Source organism: Pseudozyma flocculosa, assembly GCF_000417875.1.
Source record: "Pseudozyma flocculosa PF-1 unplaced genomic scaffold scaffold00018, whole genome shotgun sequence".
Classification (NCBI taxonomy): domain Eukaryota; kingdom Fungi; phylum Basidiomycota; class Ustilaginomycetes; order Ustilaginales; family Ustilaginaceae; genus Pseudozyma; species Pseudozyma flocculosa.
The window spans coordinates 606978-622193 of NW_006920886.1; the positions used below are offsets into that span (position 1 = coordinate 606978).

At 67.4% G+C, this 15216-nt stretch overlaps 7 protein-coding genes across 7 annotated transcripts in view; 6 read left to right on the forward strand and 1 right to left on the reverse strand.

Annotated features, from left to right (window-relative positions):
* Nucleotides 1-65: 65 nt before the first annotated feature.
* PFL1_05268 (uncharacterized protein) lies at nucleotides 66-2249 on the forward strand (the record flags this gene model as incomplete). The annotated part of the gene is made up of 1 exon (XM_007882795.1): nucleotides 66-2249. The coding sequence occupies one exon, from the start codon at nucleotides 66-68 to the stop codon at nucleotides 2247-2249; it is 2184 nt and encodes a 727-aa protein (XP_007880986.1).
* A 686-nt stretch (nucleotides 2250-2935) lies between these two features.
* PFL1_05269 (uncharacterized protein) lies at nucleotides 2936-3469 on the forward strand (the record flags this gene model as incomplete). Its single annotated transcript, XM_007882796.1, has 1 exon — nucleotides 2936-3469. The coding sequence occupies one exon, from the start codon at nucleotides 2936-2938 to the stop codon at nucleotides 3467-3469; it is 534 nt and encodes a 177-aa protein (XP_007880987.1).
* A 251-nt stretch (nucleotides 3470-3720) lies between these two features.
* PFL1_05270 (uncharacterized protein) lies at nucleotides 3721-6390 on the reverse strand (the record flags this gene model as incomplete). The annotated part of the gene is made up of 2 exons (XM_007882797.1): nucleotides 3721-4938; nucleotides 4984-6390. 2 exons carry the CDS (start codon nucleotides 6388-6390, stop codon nucleotides 3721-3723), a joined length of 2625 nt encoding a protein of 874 aa, XP_007880988.1.
* A 1061-nt stretch (nucleotides 6391-7451) lies between these two features.
* On the forward strand, nucleotides 7452-7924 carry PFL1_05271 (uncharacterized protein; the record flags this gene model as incomplete). Its single annotated transcript, XM_007882798.1, has 2 exons — nucleotides 7452-7508; nucleotides 7673-7924. 2 exons carry the CDS (start codon nucleotides 7452-7454, stop codon nucleotides 7922-7924), a joined length of 309 nt encoding a protein of 102 aa, XP_007880989.1.
* Nucleotides 7925-8563: 639 nt separating this feature from the next.
* PFL1_05272 (uncharacterized protein) lies at nucleotides 8564-9298 on the forward strand (the record flags this gene model as incomplete). The annotated part of the gene is made up of 1 exon (XM_007882799.1): nucleotides 8564-9298. One exon carries the CDS (start codon nucleotides 8564-8566, stop codon nucleotides 9296-9298), a length of 735 nt encoding a protein of 244 aa, XP_007880990.1.
* A 549-nt stretch (nucleotides 9299-9847) lies between these two features.
* Nucleotides 9848-13578, forward strand: PFL1_05273 (uncharacterized protein; the record flags this gene model as incomplete). The annotated part of the gene is made up of 2 exons (XM_007882800.1): nucleotides 9848-10538; nucleotides 10721-13578. The coding sequence occupies 2 exons, from the start codon at nucleotides 9848-9850 to the stop codon at nucleotides 13576-13578; spliced, it is 3549 nt and encodes a 1182-aa protein (XP_007880991.1).
* A 453-nt stretch (nucleotides 13579-14031) lies between these two features.
* Nucleotides 14032-15216, forward strand: part of PFL1_05274 (uncharacterized protein) — a gene marked incomplete at both ends in the record, with an annotated part of 3828 nt that continues 2643 nt past the window's right edge. Inside the window, one exon of the mRNA XM_007882801.1 lies at nucleotides 14032-15180. Within this exon, the coding sequence (XP_007880992.1) occupies nucleotides 14032-15180 (1149 nt within the window). The remainder of the gene's footprint in view (nucleotides 15181-15216) is intronic.

The window sequence follows — 15216 nt, forward strand, 5'->3', positions numbered from 1 at the left end:
CGGCCTGGCATAACCTCCGTTCCTCCATCGTCCTTCTCCCGGCCAAGCGACACCGCCACTCCGCGATGAAGCCCCTTCGCCTGCTCCAGGCCGTCGGCCTGCTGACGACGGCGTCGTCCTTCGTCGTCTTCGACACGGTCGCAGCAGTCGACCTGCCCTTGAACCCCGAGGCGATCCGCGATCCCGAACGCAGCCTCGCATCGCACCTTCCAGACCTCCGTTCTGCAGACCCACCCCCAGACACTACCGCTGGCCCAGGCATGGCTGCGATCCACGCCCCGCATCCTTTGCGGCAGGTGCTGCCGCCCCACGTCGCCGCCGCCTGGCCTGGCTTCATCGCCTACGTGCCCGTCCACGCTCCGCCGCCTCCGCACATCGACCCGGCCTACTTTGTCTACCATGGCCACGCCCCTGGTCTGGTCCTGCCGCAGCCTCCCGGTCGGCCCGCTTACTACTACGGCAGCTACGGTGGCGCGCCCGCCCACGCGCCCGCCGCTCTCTTCCCTCAGACGGCCCAGCCAGGCGCCGCGTCGTCGACCGTCGTGCCCGCTTCGGCCTATCCGGGCCATCCCGGGGGCGTGTCGGTGCCCGAGCATCCCGCTGACCCGTCGTCATCAGCTACGCAGCCAAGCCGCGAGGTAGACGGCTCTGGCTCGAGCTCGGCCGAACGCGAATGGATGCGTGCAGAGTCGTCGCCAGACGTGGCGCTCAAGAGGCCGCGGCTCATCGCGCCCGCAGGCGAGCCCCTCAACAACCGGCGCAGCACCAACTACTACGACCCCGCCCTCGCCCGGCGAGTCGAAGAGAGGCTGCGGGCGAAGGTGCGTGCCATGATGCCCAACTTCGACGATGCCATGATCTCGATCAACCTGCCCGTCGTCTTTGGCGAGACACCGAGCCAAGAGCTCCAGAGGCGCTCGAGCCAGGTCTTCGAGACGGCCAAGCGGCGCAAGACCTACCGGCCCGGGCTGCTGAACGACCTCGACGTCGACGGCTTCCGGGTCAAGTTTATCAGGAGGAAGACGACCCCTTCGCAGCCGGGCCCACGCCTCTACGACACCGTCGCCGTTCCGCTTTCGCCGGGAGGTGACCTGTCCAAGACGTACGTCGGCGTCCTCACGCTCACCGACATCCCGAGGGGCGTCAGGGGCGCAGACTTCGTCCGCCTCCGAGATATGGCCGACGGCTTCGTCCGTGCGCCTGCTCCGGTCGGCCCGCCTGCCTCGTCCTTGCGGCAGCACGGCGGGACTAGCGTTGCCATGGCCGAGGCCGAGCCTTTTCGGGCCGGCTCGAGCAGCGGGCGCCGCCGGCCGGAAGGACCCGGCGTCGACGCCGCCAGGCGCGTGGGCGCTGCCATCCGCCCCGGCGAGGCCCTGCCGGCCCAGGTGGTCGACACGCTGCGCGCGAGGGTGAGGCAGCTGATGCCTCGTGGCGCGGCCTTCGACGACTGGCTGATCGCCATTGAGCAGCCGTTGGCGGGCGACCGCAAGACCCAGATCCGGGTCTCGAACCTGCTGTACAACATCGAAGCCAGGCAGCGGCAGCCTCTGCCGGCGCCGATGGGCGACATTGCGCTGCCCGGCTACCGGGTGACGTTCTCCTACGACCGCAAGGGCTCGCAGAAGACGGACTTCGTGCGGTTCAACGTGTTTGCCGTGCCCACGGCGGCGCGGGCCGACGAGGGCGACCTGTACCTGGGCGTCGTCCGGTTCGACGCGTCGCTGCTGAGCCTGTTCAACCACATCAACCACGACGACCACCTGCGTGCGATGGCGTGGAAGGCGAGGGTGGCGGCGTCGTCGGACGCCGACAACAAGGACGGCCTCTTCTACGGCAGCTCGGCCCTGGCCGGCCCGATCCGCGACGAGCTCCTGGCGCGGACGAGGCGCGAGGTGCCGGCGGGGACGGTCGTACCGGACCGGCTGATTACGGTGCATGCGCCGTGGATGCCGCAGGGCCACGTCGACGAGGGCCTGTCGCGCTACCTGCGCAAGCTGTTCTGGCAGCACGACGTGCCGCGGCTGCCGGATGGCATCCTGGCCGACATGGTGGTGGGCGAGCGGCGCATCAGCTTTTCCCAGGACCGCCGCAGCCCGCCGGCGCCCGGCGTACTCTCGTTCAACGCCGTCGCGAGCCCCGTCTCGCCGGGCCCGGGCAAGCTGCCGACGTACGTGGGCACCGTCAAGTTCCACGCGCCGTCGTCGTCAGTCATCGGCCGCCTGGGATTTGCTCCTTGGTCCAAGGAGTGAGGCAGAGGGGCGGGCAGGGACGACCGAGCACTTGTTCGCGCTCTGATTGCTCCTCGGCGAGAGCAGCAAAGGATCGGCCGACCATCTTGTCCCTTTGTCCCTCCGACAGGCGCGGGGCACCCGTCGTGCCGTCCCACGTCGTCGCGAGCCTCGTTGCGTCCCCTGCCAGTGGCGACGATTACATAGAGACCGACCGTTCCGACTGCATCGAACGTCGTATGCCCACCGTTTTAGAGTCCCGCTCGCCGTGGTGCAGGATCGACGAGGGAAGGCCGGGCAGCTCGGCCGGTGGCGTTGACAGAATGAAGGCGAGCGCGTGAAACGACTGAAAGAAGTCTTGAGTGGGCAGCGGAAAAGCGTGCGGAAAAGGGCAGCGGAAAGCGGGCAGATCAGAGTGAGGGCAGGGTCCAACCCGACCCCGCCTCACCTCGTTTGCCTGCCTGATGCCTTTGCCCGCTTCGGCTTCGGCTTCGGCTGGTCCAAGACGGCTTCGGTCCGGCTCGACTCGTTGACCGACCCCGCGGATCCCACCGTCCTCGCTCCCTTGCCTTCGTCTCTCCTCTCCTCTCGACCATCACCACCACCACCAGCATCGATAGCAGCGTCGCACTTGCCAGACCAGCGCGCCTCGATCGTATCCGCAACGACCACATCACCAACCGACTGTACGAGCAAGCAAAGAAAGGATGACAGCTCCTCCAGCAGCCCCGGGTCCCTCGTCGATCCCGCTCTCGCCACACCTTGAAAATACACAGAGCAGCACCTTCCAAACGGGGCTAGCCATCCGCTCCTCGGTGATGTCACCTTCATTCGCCACACGCGCCCTCTCGTCCACCACGCCCTTCAACGCGCCGCTGCAGGAGGCAGTGACGTCGTTCGCCTGGGGTCAGGTATGGTCGCGACCGGGTCTGGGTCGACGCGATCGCTCGCTCCTCAACCTCGCCATCCTCATCGCCCTCTCCAAACCCACCGAACTCGCTGGACATACCCGCGGCGCTCTCAACAACGGCATCACAAAGGAGGAACTGGCAGAGGTGGCTCTGCACGCTGCGGTTTACTGTGGTTTCCCCGCCGCCCTCGATGCTGCGAGGACGATGGAGAGGGTCGTGAATGAGGTCGAGGCGGAACAGCTGGCCGAGCGCGAGCGACAGAAGGAGCAGGAGCACGAGCACGAGAAGGAACACGGACACGAGGGAAAGAAGGAGGACAAGGAGCCCTGAGTCCACCCTCGCTGTTGGATACAGGGCAGGATCGAACGGAGCGCTTCGGGGACGGGCCCGCCGCCTCCGAGGAACGAGCGCGAGTGCGATCCTCGTCCTGAACTCACAAAGTCGGGGGGGGGGGGGGGGGACATCCTCGGCCAGTCAGACACGCCAAGCAAGTTCAAGCTCCTTCTCCTCCATGGCCGATGCTAGTCTACAACGACAAGACATCTGACCCCTCCGCTGCAATCCGCTGCGATCCGGTCCGGTCAGGCAGCGGCCCTAGTCGGGTCCTCGAGTCCCAGGAGGCCATAGGACCACAGCTGGACGGCGTTGGACTCGGTGCCCTCTGGCGAGAGCTCTCCGAGCGGGGTCACGTCAAAGCGCTGCGAGACGTTGTTGAACGTCCAGCTCCACACCTCTGCGAACCGCTCGGCATAGGCGCCGTTGATGGCGTTCCACAGCGACGTCTGCGCCTCCTGCACGCGGCGGACCAGGTCGGCATCGTCGCACCACTCGGGACGTACCAGCCCGCTCTGCTGCACCACCGTCGCTCCTCGTCGCCCCACGCCCGCATCCACGTCACCGTTGGACGTCGTCGAGTTCGAGCCGGAAGCGTCGTTGGCCCCCGCCGCCGCACACGAGGCCAGGACGCGCTCGATGCCCGCGGCCTGCAGCGCCGTCTGAAAGCCCCAGCTGACGGTGCCGTGGTAGGCGGTACGGTCCAGCTCGCTCGTCTTGGTCCGGTTGACGTCGTACGCCGGGTTGGCGATGAGCATCCCGACGTTGGTCAGCAGGCCGCGCGGGAACGGCGACAGGGCCTCGACGACGGCCTCGACGGTGCGCCGCGACACGTTGCGGTTCCACACCAGGTTGAAGCCCAGGTCGGAATGGAGCACGGGCACCGGCGTGCCGTCCTCGAGCAGCGAGAGCGCGTAGATCGTCTTGCCCTTGGCGGTGCTGGCGCTGCTGTTCTGTCCATCCTCGCCGCTGCCGGTCGTCTGGCGACGGAGCTGGGCTGGCGCCGTGGCCGACATCTGCGCATCGGCCTCGAGACGCGTCAGGTCAAAGAAGCGTCGGCGAGCCCGGGCCGTAACGTTGTCGCCTGCACCTGCACCTGCACCGGGACCGGCCTCGGAGGCAGCGGTGGAGTTGAGCGACCCATTGCCGTAGAGCAGCGAGGTGCTCAGGTTGGCCAGCTGCACGTACTCCTCGAGGCGCGGTTCGACCTGGTCGGCGGGGATATCGACCTCAAAGAAGCGCGGAGCCTGCTGCTCCCACACCTCTGCCAACGCCCTTGCCTCGTCGGCGAGGGACCGGTTGGTGAGCAGGCCCGACGCGGCGAGGTCCGAGATGGCGTACAGCGCCGCGGGGACCAGCGCCGTCGACACGTCGTACGGGTACACGCCCCAGCCCAGGCCCGGGTTCGAGTCGCGCCAGTTGCCGACGGGCACACCCTGCTGGATGCGCGCCAGGTTGTCGTACCGCTGCTCCCGCGCAAAGGGGCGGGCGCTATCCATGACGTAGCGCACGTTGGCGTCGAGAAGGTCGCGGTACGTCGTCCCGTTCTGCAGCACCGCCGGCCGCTCGAGGAAGCGCCTGGCCTCGTCGGATGCCATCAGCTCCGGCCCCGTCCCGTTGCCGCCGGCGGTGGCGTTGAAGCGGAGCAGGTAGTCGGCCAGCTGCGGCAGCAAGAGGTAGTGCGTGTCCTTCATCTTGTAGTCGTAGAAGGGCGCGTTGCCCAACTCAGGGTGGCCCTCGTTGAGGTTGACAAAGGTCGCATAGTCGCCAATCGTCTCCTCGTGACACACCTGGCCCGAGGTGGCGTTGATGCGTTCCAGGACGCCGCTCAGCACCGACTCGACGCCAAAGGGCGTCAGGGTACGATGGTTCATCAGCAGCCGCGCCGTAACGAGTGTATCGCGACCGAAATAGGTAAGGAAACGGAAGGCTCCGGCGGTAAACTTGCTGCTGAACGTGAGGAACGACACCTGCTCCTGCGCCGCCCTGGTGCCGTCATCAACGCCGCCGCCGCCGGCGTCGGAGAAGAGCTGGTCGACGGCGAGGCCATCGAGGTTGGTCTCGTTGGTCTGGACGGTGAAGTTGACGCTTCCCCCTGCGGCGGCGCCGGCGGGGACGAGGATTTCGATCCTGGGCGGGGTGTAGGTACCGTTGTTGGACGGGGTGACGTTGAACGCGGTGCCCTCGTTGGCCTGGAGGAGCCACTCGAGGCCGAACCGGGCCTTGCCCGCGGGCTGGCCGCGGTCGTCGCGGAGGATGGTGTCGTTGAGCCAGGCGCGGCTGAACCAGACGGTCGACTCGTCGGCCTGGGTCACGGTCCAGTTGAAGAGCGGGTTGGTGAGGCCGTTGCCCTCGACGTAATCGCGAAGTGTGCGGACCGAGCCGAGGAGCGTGGTGCCCAGAGTGGCGTTGGTGCTCAGCTCGAGCGAACCGGCGACGCCGCGGAGGTCGTTGGGTCCATAGGCGGTGCGCAGCGAGTCCGGGACGAGCGTCACAGTCAGGGGCTGCTTGTCGGCGCCGGCGGCGGCGGTAGCGGTCGCGTTGCCATCTGTGCTGCTGTTGCTGCCACTGGCATCCGCGCCATGGCCGTCGTCGAGGGGGAGAAAGTAGACGACGGCGCCCGAGTTTCCGGCGGGGAAGGCGACGAGGAACCTGTTGAGCTGGTCGTCTTGGGTGACGGCCGTGGCGTTGGTGACGAGGAGCTGGGCCGAGGTGAGGTTGGAGCGGATAAAGTAGTTGTCGTACCCTCCCGAGGTGAGGTTGAAGCGCAGATCGATCTGGTCCGGGCGCGGCGGAGAGAGCTCGAGCGGGTTGCCGGCGGTGACGTTGGCCGGCTGCTGTGCCGTCGTCGTCGTGGGGCCGGCCGAGGCCAGGACGAGGCTGAGCAGGGCGAGAAAGGCGCGGCTGGACGGTCTCATTTCGAGGAAGCGGTCGAGAGCCGGGGTTGAAGGGAAGCGTGAGAATAGCAGAGGCAGATGGGGATGGAGGAGAGGGCCTCGCTCCTTATATCCACCGACGTCCTGCAACGTAGTCCGGTTCACGGTAGCGGGGACGAGAGCGGATCGTCCTGCTCACCCTGCCTATCTTCCGATCGTCATCCCGTGCGGTCGGAGTCGACGGAGGATTCGGCAGAAAGGCGTGCGTTTGCTTCCGAGGTCGCCGGGCAGGTCCCCAGTCGGAAGGCTTGGTGGCGGTACGGTAGGCAGACGCGGAGGATTCGCCGTTAACCCGGATGGCCGCGTGGTCGAGCTCGAGTGCAGCTACAGTAGCACCAAACGGGTGGCACGGGGGTCAGCAGGCGCCGATGCTGCTGTCGTGGCCATGGCTGAACGGGCGAGGGGGGTGGGAAGCAAGTTGCCGAGACCGAGCTCGGACAGAGAGGTGCGTCGTCTCGTGTTTGAGCGCATATCGACCGGTACCGGCCTGCATCCCTACGGTGGCGGCGCGGGTGGCCAAGCTGAGGAAGAAAGGCGAGCGTGGTGAAGTGCGGGGTGGTGGCTGAGCCACGGGGGCCCAGCGGGCTGGCGTCACGACCAAGCAAGCAGGGAAACGGGAGCAGCGGAGCAGTGGCGGACCACGATGCGGTGCTCCGCATCTCGGCTGTCGAGTTTGGCAGCCCAACCGAGAGGGAGCGGGGCGGCGCCCTCACAAACGAAGCTTCAGAGGCAGCAGCAGCAGCAGCAGCAGCAGCGCGCACCGTACCGGACGGCGTCATTCGCCTGCTGGCTCTCGATGCCATGCTGTGCCACGCCACGCCATCCTCGCTCGCCACATCACCTACTCTACTCGCCTAACCTTACCGACCTCTCCGCCTGCCCACTGTAGCCTACCTGCTGCTTCGGTCCTCGCTCGGTCGCCATTCCATCCCGTCCTACATACATCGCAGCAGAGCAAGCAAGGCTATGTACAGGTACATCGCCAGACCCCTGCCGTCTTTGCCCCGACAGCAGGTGTAGAGTGAGTGAGCTTGGTTGCCGGTATGCTACCCGTACCTACCCGTCCCCTCCACGCCATCCCAGCCGAGTGCGCGACTTCCGTACGTGGCGTGGCAGTCTAGTCGGGCTCGAGCTCGTGTACGTCGCCGTGCACACAAGAGCGCCTCGCCTTGTCCCGCAAGACGGGCACTACCAGCCGCGCATCCCGATCTCCTTCTCCTCCTTCCCCTCGTCGTCGTCGTTGTCTTCGGCGACCATCGCAAAGGACCGCTGCCGGCGCGTCTTTGACCACGTCCCCACCGTCGTCGTCAACAATGCCGAATGGACCTACAGCAACAAGCCCAGCCTCGACGTGACCGACGCCGAGTTTGACCGCGTCGTCGACATCAACCTCAAGTCGGTCTTTCTGGCCACCCAGGCCGTCCTGCCCGCCCTCATCGAGGCGCAGACGGGCGGCTCGTCTGTCAATGTCTCGAGCACCGGCGCCATCCGCCCGCGCCCCGGCCTCGTGTGGTAGGAGTCGACCTTCCCTCGTCGTCGTCGCCGTGCCCCACATCGCCGTGGACCATCGGATCGACCCGCTGACGCCGTCGACTCCGGATCGCGATCTCCGGGGGCGACCGACCGACAATGCGCGCCTTTCGCCGTCGAATACGCCCCGCACGGCATCCGCTTCAACTGCGTCTGACCCGTCGCGGGCAACACGGCGCTGTGAGTCACGGCTGTGCGCCCTCTCCCTCGCGATGCGTGTAGCCAGCCGGCGGCCTGATGAGCGAAGCGGAATGAAGTGAAAGGATAGCCCGGGGGCCGACGTGTTGGTGCAGAGTCGAGGCGAGAGGTACCTTGTCGCTTTCGACGAGATTATTGGTGTCGTCCGTCCCCCTCGTCGACGATGGCTCGAGCGCGGACCCGCCAAGTCCGGCTCGGAATGGCAGCGAGCCGGCGTCAGCGGTCGGGCGGGCGGGCTGAGTCCTTTTGGCTGCCAAGACCCATGACTTTCCTCGAGTCCCGTTGGAGGCCCTCCTTCGACTTCCAGACCCCTGCTCCTTTCCACCTCGCCATTCCAACACGATCCTCGACGTCCTGCCTCGCCGCTACGTGCCATACTACTGCCTGCCTGCCAACCGACCGAGCACCTCGAATCGACCACCTCACGATGTCTAGCACCGACTCCTCTACGGCCCCGGCTGCCTCTCCGGACGCCGTGCTCTCGGTGGGCGTTGCCCTGTTTGACGGCGTGACGCAGCAAGACTACATCGGTCCCATCTCTGCCCTGGGACCGCACTGCAAGGTGCACCTGCTCCACACGAGCTCCGAGGCGGTGCGGAGCGACCTGCGCTTCGGCATCCTTCCCTCTTCGACGTTTGCCGATGTGCAGCGCGTCGACATCCTGCTGGTACCGGGCGCGCCGACGCACTACATCATCGCGGCGCTGCAGGACGACGGGCTGATGGAGGCCATCGCGCGGCTGGGCCGTGGCGCGCGCTACGTGACGTCGGTGTGCACGGGTGCGGTGCTGCTGGGCTGCGCCGGGCTGCTGGACGGCTACCGCGCCACGACGCACTGGACGGCGCTGCCCGTGCTCGAGGCCATGGGCATCGAGACGGTGCGCCAGCGCGTCGTTCACGACCGCAACCGCCTCACGGGCGGCGGCGTCACGGCGGGCCTCGACTTTGGACTGACGCTCCTCGCGGTCCTCAAGGGCGAGGCGTGCGCCAAGGCAACCCAGCTCATCCTCGAGTACGATCCGCAGCCCCCCTTCAACGCTGGAAGCCCGCAGGGTGCAGGCAAGGAGATCACGGCGCTCGCCCTCACGCCCGAGCGCCAGAGGACGGTGCAGCAGTGCATCGACCTCATCCAGCAGCGTCGTCGCGGAGGGCGCCCGGAGTAACGCGGTGCGCGAGGGGAGCTCCTGGCTGGTTCCCCGCCTCTGCTTGCAGCTAGGCTGTCAGCAGTCGTCGTCGTCGTCGTCGTCGTCAATGAAGGCTAGGGAGGAGGTGGCGTCGGCGGAGCAGGGGAAAAAAGAGGCGGACGACGGTTGCCGGCTGGGCGAGGCGAGGCCTGGGCCAGGCTGGGCGGCGCCAGCACCATGGACGGGGGCAAACCTCGGAACTCGGGCGTGGCCGTGGGCAAAATGTAGCTCGCCGCCCCCAAATCAGAATTTTCTTCGAGGCTGGCAGGCTGGCAGGCTGGCGGCCCTGGCTCTTCGCTGCTGGCCTCGCTTGCTCTTCACCCCTGCCTGCTCCTCTTGCTCCTCATCACCACCACCGTCACCCTCGCATCCGCCACGCGCCTCCCCCGCCACACACACACTCTCATACCCTTCATCCTAGCTCTTTCCTGCCGCCTCCTCGACCGATTGAGCATCCCTCCGGCTCCTGGCCCGCTTCTCACCCTTCCGAAACCGAAACCCCCCTCTCTCTTCCTGGCCCGCCTCGCCATGTCTGCCACCCCGTCGGCCGGCCTGCTCGCCTTCACCGAGTCGGCGCAAAAGAACGGCGCAGGCCCCTCGGCCAAGTCGGCGAAAAGGAAGCCAAAGCAGCGCTCCTCGGGTTCCCATTCGGCTGCAGGCCGCCACAAGGGTAAGACTGCCGCCATTGACTTTGACGAGGCCGCCAGGGCAGAGTACCTCACCGGCTTCCAGAAGCGCAAGGCGGCCAGAAAGGAGGCGGGCAGGGATTTCCTCCGGAAAAAGCAAAAAGAGGAGCAGCTCGCCACCCGCAAAGAGGCCAGGGAGGCAAAGAAGCAGAGGGCCAGGGAAAACCTAAAGGCCGACCGACGCGCAATGGGCCTGCCCAGCGACAGCGAGGCCGAAGACGACGGCGGTGACGACGGCGGCGACATCGACACCGTGCCCGCCCTGCATGACGAGACCTACGACGACGACGAGCACCACACCGAGGTCGTCGTCGAGGCCTTTGACCCGCAAGACGAGGACAAGAGGCAGGCAGACGAGCAGGCCCGCGTCCTCGCAATGGCTCGCGAACACAAAAAGGCAAAGGCCGCCGCTGCTGCCGCTGCCGCCGCCGCCAAGCCCCCGCCGTCCTCGCCGTCATCGCTGCCGTCCGTCGCCCTCACTGCCGTCGAAGCCCTCCCTCCCTCCTCGGCCAAGGCCAACAAGGCAAATGCAAGTTTCCCTCGGTCTCGTCCTTCTCCCCTGCCGGCCTCTTCGTCGCGGTCGTCGATCGCATCCTGCCACATTGCGGACCCGTGCGCTGACCTTCGGCTCCTCCCCCATTCTCGTACCTGTCCCCATCCCCGTCCCCGTCCTCGTCCCCTCCTCCACCCCTCTCTGACACCCCTCGCTCCACAGACGAAGAGCAAGAAGAACCAGACTCGGACCCGCCGCAGCATGAGCCGCACCCCGGTCAAAAAAGGCTCCACGTCTCGGGGCTCACAGAAGCCTTCACAGCGGAGGAGCTAAAGCAGCGCTTCTCCGCCTTTGGCCGCGTCGTCGCCCTCGACGAGTGGCCCGGCCCGCCCAGCGCCACGGGCCAGCTGCGGCCGTTTGCCTACCTCACCATCGAGGCGACGGGCCCGCAGGTGTCGCGCTGCATCAACCTCCTCAATGGCTCCATGTGGAAGGGGACCAAGCTGCGCGTCGGAGAGGCCAAACCAGACTACCGCAAGAGGAGGATCATCGAGCTGGAAAAGGAAAAGGCGGCGCAGGGAGTCGACAAGCCAGCCAAGCGCAAGCGGCTCCCCGGCCACATTGGCGTCGAGAGCAGCAACATGGAGCCCGTCACGCCGCAGCGGGTCAAGGCGGGCCTGTGGGGCTGGAAGCGGACGCCCGCCGGCCACCTGATCCGGCCGCTGCACATCCGTCCCGAGCACCCGCTGCCCAAGCCCGCCCCGCTCAAGACAAAGGACGGCGAGAATGTCAAGGGCACGCGGCGTCCGCGGGCCAACGCCGTGCCCTCGAAGCGCGCCAAGCGGATCACCATCGACCCCACGCGCTACGGCGCCGTCCACATCACCGGATCCATGCTCGACGGCTTCGCTGCGGGCGCCCTCGACGTCGGCTCGCTCGGCCCAGGCGAGTGGCAGTGCGACGAGATCGGCGATGACGACGGAGACGAGGACGATTCTGATGGGAGCGACGTCGCCGCCGCTGCCGCCTCGCGCGCCGCTGCGGTTCCGGCCGACGCCTCGACGAGGCTGGTCCGGTGGAGATACGTCGGAAAGGATGGCAAGACGCTCCACGAGGAGTTTGCCAAGCTTCTGGTGCGCCCCGTGGTGCCGCCCCCTCGCACCGTGCCGGTAGCGGATGCCGGTGCAGCGGGCGTCGAGCAGAGAAGCGGCGAGGCCGATCGCGACGCCGTCGAAGAGGCCGGCGAGGTTGCCGCCAACGACGAAGCGCTCGAACTCGAGCTCGGTGCGGATGCAGAGCTGTCGGACGCCGACAGCGATCTGTTCGCCGGCTTCCCGAGCACGCTGGCCGCGGCCAAGAAGAGCGAGCCAGGCCCCGACGAGGATGCGTCCGACAGCGAGGCAGAGGCTGCAGCGTCGGACGCGGGGAGCGATCTCTTCTCTGGCTTCCCCTCGTCGATCTCGGCCGCGAAAGCGGAAGCGGAAGCGACGGCAAAGCAACCCTCGGCCGTGGCTCAGAGCGCCAGCGCCAAGGCAGCGGAACCAGCGCCGGCGCCGCTCTTCGACCTGATCCCCAAGGCTCCCTACGATCCCGATGCCGAATCCGACTTTTCCGAGGGATACCAGGAGGGCCCCATCTCCGGCGGCAACGGCCAGGGCACCAAGGCCGTCCCGGCGCAGGACTATGCGGGCGAACGCGACAAGACGCTCGGTCTGCTGTCGAGCCTGTTTGGCTCGGGCATCGTCGACGTCGGCCAGGTCGAAGCTGCCCCGGCCCCGATCTACACGCCCTATGCCGAGGAGGACGACGACGACATCGAGGCGATCATCTCCAAGCCTGCGCCTGGCGCTATCGAGGTTGAGAGCGTAGCGGCGGCGGCGGCGACCCCGGATGGTGATGCAGACGATCAGCTCACCATTGAGCCTCGCGCATCGTTGCTTCCGGGCTCGGATGACTCGGACAGCGATGAGTCGTCGTCGTCGTCGTCGTCGTCGTCGTCGTCCTCTGCATCTTCCTCGTCGAACGAGTCGCAAGCGGCAGCAGCATCACCTCACGGCGACGACGGTCTGCCACCTCAAGACGATCAGGGCGACGCCGAGTCGGACTTGGACTCCGACTCGGGTTTCGAGTCGAGCTCCCACTCTGATTCTTCCTCCGCCTCGAGCGCTCCGAAGCCGAAGGAAGTTGCTGCTGCAGTCGAGGCGGTTGACGCCGGTGTCAACGTCAGCGAACCCGAAGACGCGGAGATGGCGGAGCGCGAGCCGTCCCGCGAATCCTCACCGACGCCTGCCGTTGCTCCGGAGGCTCCCTCGGTCAACGACAAAGCCAAGCCGAGCGATGCTCCGACCGAGACGCCTGCCTCTGAGCCGGCGTTAGGCGATGCAGAGACGCGGATGAAGAGGCTGACCGAGATGTTTAGGCCGCAAGAGGAGAGCGCAGCGGGCAAGGGCTTCTCGCTGATGGGGGTGCTGGGCGACGACCTCGACCTCGAGCTCGACGACGAGCTCGACTTTGCCGTCGTCGACGACGAGGAAGAGGCGCGGGGCGCAGCTGCCGATGCAGCGGGTACCGAGGCCAGTGCATCGAGCGCCGCTGCCGCCGCCGCCGCCGCCGCAGTGGCAGCGCGGGGCCCGCACTCGTGGTTCGACGGCAACCCCGAGATCCCGATGCTGTTCCCCAGCGCGCGTCCGGGACCGCGCTCGATCCTGGACAGGCTCAAGGATCCGCAGATGGCGCCCCTGGTGGCGCCGGCGGCCCCGCGGCTGCTGGCGCCGTCGCGAGGCTTTGGGGGCGCGGGATCGTCAATGACGGGCGCCAATGCGGTGCCCGTGTCGAGCAACACGGTCGGCTACGTGGTCTTCTGCCGCACCGAGACCGAGGCCGAGCTGGACGAGGTTTGGGCGTCGAGGCGCGTGCGGCTCACCAAGGAGTTTAAGAAGATGCACCGCGAGGCCGTGCGCAAGAAGAAGCGCAAGTTTGTCGGGTCCAGGCGCGCCGCTGCGCTGGCGGCCGGTGGCGACGCGGGCGAGCAGCCTCGGCCGCAGGCTGGCGGTGGGCCCGCTGCTGCCACGGCGGCGTAGCTCGCGCAGACAGCGAGTAGCGTAGTCGAGCTTCTGGAGAGTAAGAGGAGGGTCGAGGGTTCGTGGGCCCCTGCCTGTTGTTCACTTCGATGGTGGCCGCTGTAATCTCACACGTTGGCCCTTCTGTAGTGACGGTCGAGTGCGGGGATGGCGTGGCGTGGCTGTGTTTTCGGCCGATATGAGCAGGCTTGCACGCTGGCTGTGCTCGCCCGGCGTGAGTTTGAGGGTGGTTGGTGCGCTTCCTGCCTTGGCCCTGGCTTGGCTTGGCCTGGCCTCGCCTGGCCTCGCTCCGCTACGCTACGCCTCCCCACCTTCCCCTCTCTCTGTCTCCTCCTCTCTCCTCCTCTCTTCACATCGATCGACACCTCGACACATCGCTTCGCCCCCATCGCCGCTCCGAAGCACCACACATCGCATCGCGTACCACAGCATCGGCCGGCGCGCGTTGGCAGCATGGACGACCTGCTCGATCTCGACTGGAAGCAGGCCATGGGCACCGCCGGCGGCGGTCGGCCCCCGGCTTCCTCCTCCTCAAGCGCAGCCAACACCAGCACTGGCAGCAGCATTGCCGCCAGGAACGGCGTCGCCTCCACGTCGAGCTACAACTTTGACTCGCTCACCCGCTCCCTCCACGCCGCATCGCCCGCTCCACCACCTCCTCGTGCCGCCGCATCGCACCAGCCTCAGCGCACCGCCACGCCCTCCTCCTCCGCCGCAGCTCCCTCTGCGCCCACGTCCTCGTCATCTTCGTCCCAGGATGCCTTTTCCTCGCTCCTCTCGTTTGGCGGCGCAGCCTCCTCGGGCGGGGTCGGCGGCGGCGACTTCCGCTCCTCGTCCCGCGACGGCAACCTCACGCTCGCCGAGAGGCAGATGCGGGCGCAGCAGGAGGCCAAGCAGCGCGCCTCCGCCCAGCAGCACGGCCTCAGCCAGAGCAACGCCGCTTGGGCAGGCCTCGACAGCGACTGGGACAGCTTCGAAAAGTCTGGCGCCAGCTCGACGCCATTCGCCAAGCCCCCCTCCGCGGCCGCCAAGCCGGCCCAGCCGGCGAAGGCGTCGGCACCTTCGAGCGATCCTTGGGACTTTGACTCGTTCGCAGATCCCCTCCCGCAACAGGCAGCGTCTTCAGAATCCAGCACCTCGACCAGACGTCCGCCTCCCTCCGCCGCAGCTGCTCCTGCGGATCCGTTCGACTTTGATGCGTTCGACGGTCCTGACGCCGCCGCGACTGGCACACAGCAGCAGCAAACGCCTTCTTTCGGCCACGACCCAGAGGCCGGCATCGCCGACGACGACGAGGATATTCTCGGCGCTCTCGGCAAGCCGGTCGACAGGCAGTCGAGGTCTGGCCCGGGTGCGACGCTGCATCCGACGCGAGGCCACGCGCAGCCAGCGTCGAGGGCCTCGACGACCACCTCGTCATCGGTGAGCTCTCGACAGCCGTCACCGGCCAGCGGCAGTCGCACCACCTACCCGCGCTCGGTCTCGCCGCCGCCGCACATCCTCGGCCAGATCGTCGAGATGGGCTTCTCGCCGCAGGACGCGCGCAAGGCATTGGCGCGGACCGAGAGCGGACTCGACGTCGAAGCCGCGCTCGAGCTCCTCGTCGCAGGAGAAGCTGAGACTGCCAAGGGCCACGAC